Raw genomic sequence first — 10,814 nt, forward strand, 5'->3', positions numbered from 1 at the left:
GAACAAAGTCCCAGCTGGATTACTGATGACCTCGGGGTTGCCTCAGTACTGGGAACGCTGGGGATGATCCGGTCGCAGGGATCTTTGCCCTGGCTTCCAGCAGTGTCATGTCATTCATGGCCGGGTGCGAAGCCGGAGGCGACGAGCTGGAACTTACTTACACCGAGGTCCAAGAGTTAAATAGCTTCGTTTCCTCCCACCGAATGATGGAAGAAGGGACGAAGAGACCAAGCAGCACCGTCCGCCCTCCTCCTGGACACTTGCCCCTCTCCCTCACTTGTTGTTTTCACCCCGTGGTTCGAGCATCTCTGGCAGACTCGTTGATAGACCCGTTCAATTGTTCATTGTCGCCCTGCCCCTTTCATCTTTACCTTTCTCACACGGGCCCAGTCGCCAACGATTGCCATCACCCACAGTCGTCATGAAGGTCTCAACCCTCCTCGCCGCCCTTCCCGTGGCCATGGCCGCCCCTGCTAAGCGGTCCTTCCCAGCCCCCGTGCTTGTCCCCCGTGATGCTCAGCTCATCGAGGGCAAGTACATTGTCAAGATGAAGACGGATGCCAGACTCGCCTCCGTCCCGTCGGCCATCTCCTCCATCGCCGCCGATGCCGACCACACTTACAGCCAATTCTTCCACGGATTCGCTGCCTCCCTTACTGCCGACGAGCTGGCCAAGCTCCGTTCCGACCCCAATGTGAGTCCGCCACGGCAAAGGCCGGCAACGCTGATGCCCTACCTTGAACGCTGACATCTCGCCCTGGCAGGTCGACTACATTGAGCAGGATGCCGTCGTGACCATCACCGACACCCAGGAGGATGCCGGCTGGGGCCTGGCCCGTCTCTCCAGCCAAAAGCCCAACAGCACCACGTACACCTACGATTCGAGCGCTGGCGAGGGTACCTGCGCCTTCGTCATCGACACTGGTGTTGAGGCGGACCATCCTGTACGTTGATGAATCAGATATTAGTGGGGAGAAACAAGAGACTCAAGAAGCAATTTGCTAACAGCCCGGCATAGGAATTCGAGGGCCGCGCCAAGTTCCTCAAGAACTTTGCCGGCGACGGGGACGACACGGATGGCAACGGCCACGGCACTCACGTCTCGGGAACCATTGGCTCCAAGACGTACGGCGTCGCCAAGAAGACCAAGATCTTTGGGGTCAAGGTCCTCGACGCTGACGGCAGCGGCTCCAAGTAAGCTCTTCATGGCCCCCTTTCTGAGCCCCTCGCCCAAAATCCCATGCCATGCCATCCCATCCCGTCTGCAGTCACGGCGCTAACAAGCCCACAGCTCCGCCGTCATCGCCGGCATGGACTACGTGGCCAAGGAGGCCAAGAACCAGACGTGTCCCAAGGGCGTCGTCGTCAACATGTCCCTCGGCGGCGAGAAGTCGGCCGCCGTCAACGACGCCGCCAAGGGCATCACGACCGCCGGCCTCTTCCTCGCCGTTGCTGCTGGCAACGACGGCGAGGATGCCAGCGCCTACTCGCCTGCCTCGGAGCCGTCCGCCTGCACCGTGGGCGCCACGACCAAGTCCGACGCTCTGGCCAAGTATTCCAACACGGGCTCCATCGTCGACGTCCTCGCCCCCGGCTCCGACATCCTGTCGACCTGGATTGGCGGCAAGACCAACACCATCTCCGGCACCTCGATGGCCTCTCCTCACGTCGCCGGCATTGGCGCCTACTTTCTCGGAAAGGGCACGCCGGCCGCTGGCCTCTGCCAGTTTATCGTCGACAAGGGCCTCAAGAATGTCATCACGGGCGTTTCCGGCAGCACCCCCAACGTCCTGATCAACAACGGCGAGGGCGGCGGCGGCGGCGGCGGCGGCGGCAACTCCACTGTACGGTTCTAACGCTGGGCAGCATAGCAGCGATGAGACTTTGATGGAGGCGGGCGTGAGAAGACGACTCAGTTTTGCACGGATGAGGGAAAGGCTCCGACTGCGAGAGTCACGGCGCGTATGTACTAGGGCAGGTTAAAGCGAGCAGAGGGGGGCTGAATTATGCACCAGCATCATAGCGGTTTTTATTTTCAACTTACGTATATATGTTTCACGTTGCATTCGCTACACTTGTTATGAACCGTCCGGCGCCCCCCTCCTTGAACAGATATGACTGCCGAGCCGCTTCGGCCACGGACGCAGCGACACTCTTGGCTCCTCGACGGTCTGGACTGAATTTCTCTCCTTTCACCGCTTCCTCGCCATTCGCACCGGTAGCAAGTGTTGGGCATCCGCATACCTTGCGAGCATTGTCGTTTCCTGCATCCTGCTTGGGCAGAGACCTTATCGAAGCATCTACCGTTCTGCCACGACGGACTGCTGCCGTCTCTCGACCACACCCGACTCTGATCCGCCGACATGTTGGTTCAGTTTGATTCAGCAAAGACAAACGTTGGCAATGGCACCCCACGCACTCGGTGACCGCCTCAAACTTGACTCAGCGCCCCTTGCGCTGCGAGTGTCAGGCGCCCTGGCGCCGAGAGACGAGGCCGTATCCGGCGTGGAACCGTGTCTCGGGAGCTCAGTGACGCGTTGAGGCATACGCACACACGCTCGTCCACAATCTTCTGTTTTGTCGGTAGGAAACAACTTCCGAGGTTCTCGATACGTCACATTGTGACGTGTGCCCCCTCCCCGCCGTGTGTGCGCTTGTGCGCAATACCTGAGCTCTCTGTTTCCAGTTGCGAGAGTGCGCGCGTGGTTTGCCAAGGAGACTCATGTTGCTTCCGTTGAGGCGCAGCACAGCCAAGGTCTGGGCATTTTGCACATGATGCCTAGGAGCACTGGAAAAATACAGAGGTTGAACTGAACTGGCTGGGCGATTGTTTCTTCACCAAGGGCGTATGCCGATGCTGGCGGATTGGGCGTCATCGCAAGTACGTCTACTTTCTGGATGAGATGCCTGCTGTCTGCGATGACACTGTCGTGCTAGAAGTCGTCGCCAAATCTCATTGTCATGGGAGCTATTGGTGGTCCAGCAGCACCTACGGTGGCGTTCAGGAGAGGGGAACGGAATTGCAACACGGACGACTATGTCACCGATGGGGTCTCTAAATTCATGAACCTGGGTGGGTGGACCACATAGGACTTTATGAGGACGTGGATATGGCGCTTCACACCCAATCTTACGCCCGTTGACCTGCGTTCAGTATTCGCTAGAATCGCTACCAAGTCGTCTCACGGACTTGCCTGCGGCGTCCTCTGTTGTCCTCTTCTACCTCTCTTACGTGTTGTATTTAGTTGGTCTGTGATTGCGAGAATGAGTGCCAGTCCTGCCTGAAACGGGTGGTCCGGATGTGGACCGGGACCGGGACCGGATCTGAGCGACATGCCGAGTACTTTGGGAGCGTCCACGCTGGGTCGTCTTGCTTGTCCCTTGATCAAATGGCGGGGTAAATATCGACATGGCAAAGGGCGTCGTCGACGTGTCGTTCAAAGGGCTCGGCGCCCTCCCAGATGCCATCCGCTCCTACTGACATGGCCTGAATCCTGAAGACGCGCGTAGAATGAGGCTTTGACTGCCTCTGGAACGCCTATATTATCCAAGAGGCCTCGCTTCCGGACCCTTCTTTCCGCTATGGCATCAAGTCGCCAAAAGAAAAAAAGCAGCATCACAAGGCGAAAGTCATAATGGCCAGGCTCTCCGACTACAAAGTCCTCACTTTTGACTGCTACGGCACCATTATAGACTGGGAGACGGGTGTCCTCGACGCGCTTCAGCCTCTGCTAGACGCCAATGGAGCGAATTTTCCACGGCAGGAGCTTCTCACAGTCTTCCACGGATGCGAAGCCGCCCAGCAAGCTAAATCACCAGACTTGACATACGACAAACTCTTGGCTGCCGTCCTCCCCCAGGTGGCCGCCAAGCTGGGCCTCAAGGAACCGAGCGCACAGGAACGCGAGGCTTTCGGCGCGTCGGTCGGCACATGGCCTGCCTTTGCTGATTCAGTAGCTGCCCTGGGCCGTCTGTCGAAGCACTGCAAGCTCGTCATCCTGTCCAATGTGGATCGCGAATCCTTTGCAAAGACCAACGCCGGGCCTTTGCAGGGCTTTCCATTCCCTCTCATTATTACGGCGCAGGATGTCGGCAGCTACAAGCCTCATCGTCGCAATTTCGAGTACATGATCCGCGAGGTCAAGGACAAGTTTGGCGTCGGCAAGGACCAGATCCTCCAGACGGCGCAGAGCCAGTTCCACGACCACCATCCCGCGAAGAGCGTGGGTATCAAGTCGAGTTGGATTGTGAGACCGGGTGCGCTGATGGGGAACAGAGCGGACGCGGTCTATGACTGGAAGTTTGACACGCTGGGAGACATGGCTGATGCTCTGGACGAAGAGGCTGCGCGGAAGTAGTCTGCAACTGTGTATGCGCAGGCAATGCTGACGGGCTCCGGTAGCGAATTACAGTACTGTGCGTTGCCATGAATCGTCTGCGACCTCTTGCTCTTTCGAAATGCCTCTTGTTCGTGCAAGTGTCCTGATACACAGGGCCGGACTGTTGCATGCAGCTGCTCAGGAGCTCCAGAAGCAGCATCACAGCAATGATACCCTTCGCTCGGGGCGCACGTTTGCATGGATTGCTTTGGACCACCGTGTGTGCGCAACTCGAGCAGTTGGTGCGTTGTTGATTCTGGTGCTCTTGCAAGTTGACGCCTTGGTGCAAACAGCACGTCTCATCATCTTTGCGCATCTAACGCCTTGACGGTACGGAGTAGTTCATCGTGTCTATCCATCATGACAAAACCCCCATCGGCACTAGCCAGGAACGGCTGCAGGCGTCATCGTCATTTCCAACAAGTTGTTGCCGTGCAGAATCACAAAGAACCCCCGGCCGAGCTTGGACAGCACCACCGGTAGTCCGACGTCCAGCCAGTAACATGCTGGATTAAGATGAACATGGGCTCGGAAATATGCCAATACTAAACCGACCGTTGGCGAATCCTTGTCCATCTCGGAGACCTGGCTGTGCCTTCTCAGTCGGTGGTTCGAATCTCGCTTCCGGGCCAGGACCTGGACCCTCGGCCCCGAGTCCGTGCAAAATGCTGTGCTCGATATCCGCGTGATATCAATGTTGTTGTCCCTGCCAAGAAATTGGACGTAGCGTACGGCTGCTGCCGATGCTCGCCGAGACTGGCCTGAGCAGTCCTGAGGCCTACCGCGTAATTTAAACGGTGCTTCGCGTTACACATGGATGATTCCAGCATCTCCGGATGGGGCATCTGCTTGATCTTTCCGAGCACGCCACATGTGCATCTCTAATTGTGCAATCTAACGGCACGACGTGGTACAGCCGAACCTGGTGGCTCTCGATGGATTTCGCGCGGTGATGGGACATGGTGGCCAACAGACTGCATGGACAACAAAGACGATGATACTAGGGCTCCGTAAATGATCTGCCGTGCTCTGCCGTGCTCTGCCGTGCTCTGCTCTGCTCTGCTCTGCTCTGCTCTGCTCTGCTCTGCTCTGCTCTGTAGCTTCCACAAGCCTCGTACGACCGCAGCTTCTACCAGTGTGCGCCCCTTGGCTCATCCGCAGTCTGGCCAACACAACACTGCATTTTTATTTTTTTATTTTTAGACGCCATGTGGCCCAGATGAACGGCCAGTGCGTGCCTTATTTGTCAGTGTGTGGTAAACTCAACAAGATGCACTGCTCAATAGATGTATGTCGGTTGGCTTGGACGGCGCATGGGAAGACAAGAAGGAGGTCGCACATATAAGCCTCCTGTTCTCCCCCCAAGTCTGTCTTTGTCAAGAAGGGCGCGACTTGGGCACATCGTCACCGTTATACCTGTCCCGTTACCATGTCAAACGTCAAGCGGTTATTTCTTTCAGCACTGGCGCTTGCCACCCCGTCTCTGGCGGGCGAGGGGAATAGGACTGATGGCAAATACATTGTCACGCTGAAAGATGGCCTTTCCACAAGCAGCTTCCACAGTCACATGAGCTGGATCAAAGGTATACATGCGGGCGTCACTGTCAGCGCCGGCCACCGAGGAATTGAGCGCGTATACGATGGAACCTATGGGTTTAGTGGCTATGCCGGGCAGTTTGAGAAGGAGACCCTCGCCGAGATCAAGGCTAGCCAAGATGCACGTCACGCCCTTCCCTGGACCGGAACACAACTGACACATGATAGGTTGAAGCTGTCGAACAAGACAAGGTCTGGCGCCTCACCTGGATTCGAGGCGACGTGGGCATCGAAGGGCAACGCCATCTCAAGGCCAGGCAGCAGAACACGACCTACATGGAGCAGGACGATGCTCCCTGGGGCCGGGCAGCAGTTTCACACCGGCACGCCGGGGCACAGGGATACAGATACGACGCCGTCGCGGGCGAGGGCACCTATGCGTACGTCATCGACACCGGTATCCGGGACACGCACAGCGAGTTCGAGGGACGGGTGCAGAAGGGGTACAGTGCCTTCGACCAGGACGCCGATTCCGTGGGCCACGGCACCCACGTTGCCGGAATCATTGCCGGCAAGACGTACGGGGTCGCCAAGAAGGCCAGCGTGGTTGCCGTCAAGGTCATGGACGGCGAATCGGGCATGATGTCGGACATCCTCGCGGGATTCGACTGGGCAGTCAAGGACGTGCTGACGAACAAGCGCGCCGACAGAGCCGTCATAAACATGTCTCTCGGGGGCCCGCGCTCCACGGCCTTCAACCGAGCCGTCGACCAGGCGTCAGCCCGCGGCATCACGACCGTCGTCGCCGCCGGCAACGAGGCCGCCGACGCGGCTGATTCTTCTCCGGCCTCTGCCCAGGGTGCCGTTGCCGTTGCGGCCATCGACGACGACTGGAGGCGTGCCAGGTACTCCAACTTTGGGCCTTCGGTGGGCATTTTCGCACCGGGAACCATGGTCCTGTCTGCCTCCTACCAGGATGATTCGAGCGCAGTCACCATATCTGGCACGTCCATGGCCTGTCCGCACATTGCTGGACTTGCCGTCTATGCCATGTCTACTCGGGGTGTTGCCGGCGGCCCAGCGACTCGGCACCTGCTTTCGACGGCTACCAAGGGCAAGGTCAGTGATTCTCGTGGCTCTCCCAACCTTGTTGGAAACAACAACGTCCCTGGCCAGTGAGAGTGGAATTTGCACGCGTGGCATGTCGTCTTCTCCCCTGACGACTGAAGACTTGCGACGTCAACTAGATGTCCTCTTCAGCATGAGACCATGGTAATGTAATGTAGGAAGGCAACTGATGGATGGACGCGGGAACTATTCGCTTCTGGGACGACGTATTTTAGTACAGCCCAAGCTAGAGTATGCTTTGGTAAATCACATCGAGTTGCAGGAAACTAGCACGTTTTGATGCGTCTACGAGCGCCTCGGCACGTAAACGCTCATTTCCAACCCGTTCTTGTACGGCAAGGTCAGGCTGATGAATGGGCTTTCCGGGCCGCGCATGTACTCCAAAAAGTCCTTGTATCCGGCGCCGAAGCCCATGGTGTTGTCGGCGATGACAACTGCCCCAGGCCGGATCTTGGGCTGGACAACCTGCAGCGTCGGCAGGGCCATGGGCGTCCAAACTGTCCAGGCAATCAGCCTCGCTCACGGCCGTTGACCCTTGACCTTTGCAGACAAAACTCACTGTCCAGAAGCAAGAGATCGACGTCGTCGACCTCGTCTTTCAGCGTCTCCCTCAAGTCCCCCTCTCGAAGGTCAATGACATCAGCCACCTCCTTGCCGCACTGGTGCCAGTTCTCCCGGGCCGTGGCCGCCTTGGTCGGCTCGTGCTCCGTCGCAATAACCCTGGCAGGCTTCCCCCCGCCGGCGGCGTTCGCAGCAGCGGCGAGAGCGAGATAAATGGTGCTGACGCCGAACGAGGTTCCGGCTTCGACGATGGTTCTGGCGCCGGTGGCGCGACACAGCGCGTACACATACTGCGCCTTGTCTTGATCGAGGGCGATGTACTTGTCGCGCATCACCTCGTCTATTGTGCGGTCCTTGAAGTCCTCTCTGGTCATCTTGGATTCTTGGTTCCACGACTCGGCATGGAGTCTGTCGAGCAAGTCGACCATGTGTCTAGGCACGCCGGCCATGGCGTTCTCAGGGGGAGGCGTGTACGAGGCCGCAGAGTCCGATTGCATCGTACAAGTGTGAGCTCGCGCGTACCTGACCGGAAGGGGCTTGGATCGCCTGCAGATTTGGTAGCTTCAAGGACGTACGTGTGTCGACGAGGCTCCTGTTGTATTTAAAGCGCGTCGGTACCCCGCCTCTCGAACGATGCCGGCAACCAAACACGTCCGATATCCCCGACATGACAGCCTACAGTGTAAGCATACGCATGGGCCGGAATACACACTGGAGAGAAATATGCCGAGACAAGTTGTCGTTGGGCGATACGGCCTGCGCCGGCGGCAGAGTCCGGGCCGATGGAATTTGTACACCGAAGAGATGGTATACACGGACAACTGACAAGACAAGACGCAACATCAGCCCGCCGCCAGCTTGGAAACCTTTCTTGAAGGAGCCGATGCCGGCGGCAGTTGACTAGCTCAGCAGTGAAACGGCGAGCTGCTGCTGCAAGCGCATTTGCAACTCAGCCGCTTGTTCGCGGGTCGATGTTCTCGTGACAGATACTCCGTGATGTCAAGAATTTGTCTCCCACCGCATCTCATCGCATACGTCCTTTGACCCGAAAACGGCACAACCTTGAGCTGCGTATGCATACTCCTGGGCCTCAGTTTGTACAACTACTAGTCGTAAGGGGATGGATGAGCTTGTCTTTTGGGTCCGTAGAGCAGTCGTCACTGCTGCCCGCCGCCCCAGCGATTTCGCAGCTCCTGGCGACGGTACCTTTTTTTCAATATAGTATAACTCAGGGGGCAGGAAATGACCAATATTCATGCCCCGTGCACAATGAGAAATTACTCGCAGAGAATCGAGCCCGGCCCAAAGCCCTATTGGAACAGCCTGGCCACGAGGCCCGTTTGTACTGTCCGAGCTATCACTGTGAATTTTAATGAGCCGGCGGCTGATTTCCAATCCGACCGCCCAACGAGCTGTTTTAGATGTTTACGGCTAAGAATTCGGTAAATTTTGCAGCGTCTAGGGTTAGGGTGTGATGGATGGACGGCGAGAGACAGCTATCGAGCGTCCCACGGCACCTGTCCCCTGCAAAGGTAGCAAATTGAGTCACTTACGTAAAGAGCTCCGGATCGAGATAAACAGCTTGGAATCTGGAGTAAATGCACCCCCAATAGGGTCGGCAGCAATGATTCTTGTCGCACCAAAGCGAGGGTCTGCCGTCGGGTATTTCAACGAGTTTGATGAATCTCCGCTCGTCCCGACGGCGCTCGACCGAATGTTTGGGCGGCATGGTCCGTGCGTCTTTCGGGCGGCCCCAATTTATTCTCAAACGTGGAAAACTGTTCCAGCCAATCCCGGTCATTCATCTGCATCTCCGAATTTAGCAGGCAAGGGAATTGACCATCGTATTCCGCGGAATGGCGTTCGGAAGGATATATTATTAGCATACGTAATCTACGTAACTCACACGATGGGCTTTTGTCTAACCTGGTGGGGACGGACTTCACTCCGTATACACTGGAGTCATGGCGTACCATGCGTAGGGGGGTTTCCTGCTGAGACGGGGAACTTTTGTCCTACATCGCCTTGAATATAACCAACAGACTCCTTGATGCGAAACAGCCTCCCAAAACGCCATGTGTAGACTCGCCGCCATGCATTTGGTCACCTGCAAGTCGCTTTTTGAACCAGAGTTTGACAGCTACGCGGAGACCCACGAATGCCGTTGTTGAATCTGCCTTCTCACACGACATGGCCGACGTCAAAACGCGCCGTTCAACATCTTCAGTCATGACCCAAACAGAGAGCGCATCGTGCACCCCTCTCCGGGGCAAGGTATACGCGGTCACCGGTGGCGCAAGCGGCATCGGCTTCGCCACAGCGCAACTGCTCTCCCGCAAAGGCGCAACGGTGTGCATAGCAGACATTGACCTAGAAGCCATCAAGGATGCCGAGGCGTACTTTTCCAGCCTGCCAGCACCGCACATACCGCCCATGATTACTAGAGTTGACGTCTCCAAGCGAGTCGAGGTAGACGGCTGGGTCGCCTCCATCATCAACAAGTACGGCCGTCTAGACGGGGCGGCGAATGTCGCCGGTATCATAGGCAAGGGCCATGGGATTGCATCTGTGGCAGAGTTGGAGGACGAGGAGTGGGACAAGATTATCGGCGTCAACCTGACGGGCACAATGTATAGCCTGCGGGCAGAGCTGCGGAACATTGTTGATGGTGGTTCGATCGTCAATGTCTCGTCCGTCCACGGTCTTAAAGGTAAGATGTTCCCCCAGATTCCATACACATCCTTGCTAACAACAGATCCGTAGGGTTCGCGAAACACGCCGCCTACGACGCCAGCAAACACGGCATCATCGGCCTCACCAGGGCCGCGGCGCTGGAAGCTGGCGACCGCGAAATCCGCGTCAACTCGGTGGCTCCGGGCGCCATCTACACGCCGCTCATGCAAAAGAATTGGGATTTTGCCGGCAGAGCAAAAGACGCACCCTTTGACGACCCGTCTGCGTTCAGGAGACAGGGCACGGCGGAGGAGACGGCAAATGTGATTGTGTTCTTGCTAGGTCCTGAGAGCACATTTGTCAGTGGCAGTGTGTACCAGGTTGATGGGGCTTGGATATGAATACATCGACATACCGGTATGACAACACCCCACCTAAGTACGCACGCCCGTCACGGAGAAGCTGTGGGTTTTGGTGGTTTCTGGCACTTTTGAGGATGAACCCTGTGAACCCGGAACGAAGGGCCTCCATCCACCC

The 10,814-nt window shown here is 57.2% G+C and overlaps 5 protein-coding genes across 5 annotated transcripts; 4 read left to right on the forward strand and 1 right to left on the reverse strand.

The window, feature by feature from the left end:
* Positions 1-421: 421 nt before the first annotated feature.
* On the forward strand, positions 422-1,856 carry MAM_03501 (subtilisin-like protease; the record flags this gene model as incomplete). The annotated part of the gene is made up of 4 exons (XM_040822300.1): positions 422-694; positions 765-944; positions 1,019-1,194; positions 1,292-1,856. The coding sequence occupies 4 exons, from the start codon at positions 422-424 to the stop codon at positions 1,854-1,856; spliced, it is 1,194 nt and encodes a 397-aa protein (XP_040679443.1).
* Positions 1,857-3,635: 1,779 nt separating this feature from the next.
* Positions 3,636-4,358, forward strand: MAM_03502 (HAD-like domain protein; the record flags this gene model as incomplete). Its single annotated transcript, XM_040822301.1, has 1 exon — positions 3,636-4,358. The coding sequence occupies one exon, from the start codon at positions 3,636-3,638 to the stop codon at positions 4,356-4,358; it is 723 nt and encodes a 240-aa protein (XP_040679444.1).
* A 1,450-nt stretch (positions 4,359-5,808) lies between these two features.
* Positions 5,809-7,094, forward strand: MAM_03503 (subtilisin-like protease; the record flags this gene model as incomplete). The annotated part of the gene is made up of 2 exons (XM_040822302.1): positions 5,809-6,100; positions 6,151-7,094. 2 exons carry the CDS (start codon positions 5,809-5,811, stop codon positions 7,092-7,094), a joined length of 1,236 nt encoding a protein of 411 aa, XP_040679445.1.
* Positions 7,095-7,328: 234 nt separating this feature from the next.
* Positions 7,329-8,053, reverse strand: MAM_03504 (O-methyltransferase; the record flags this gene model as incomplete). The annotated part of the gene is made up of 2 exons (XM_040822303.1): positions 7,329-7,540; positions 7,603-8,053. 2 exons carry the CDS (start codon positions 8,051-8,053, stop codon positions 7,329-7,331), a joined length of 663 nt encoding a protein of 220 aa, XP_040679446.1.
* A 1,741-nt stretch (positions 8,054-9,794) lies between these two features.
* On the forward strand, positions 9,795-10,678 carry MAM_03505 (short chain dehydrogenase family protein; the record flags this gene model as incomplete). The annotated part of the gene is made up of 2 exons (XM_040822304.1): positions 9,795-10,314; positions 10,368-10,678. 2 exons carry the CDS (start codon positions 9,795-9,797, stop codon positions 10,676-10,678), a joined length of 831 nt encoding a protein of 276 aa, XP_040679447.1.
* Between the last annotated feature and the right edge of the window lie 136 nt (positions 10,679-10,814).

This window comes from Metarhizium album (genome assembly GCF_000804445.1).
Source record: "Metarhizium album ARSEF 1941 chromosome Unknown scaffold_7, whole genome shotgun sequence".
Lineage (NCBI taxonomy): Eukaryota > Fungi > Ascomycota > Sordariomycetes > Hypocreales > Clavicipitaceae > Metarhizium > Metarhizium album.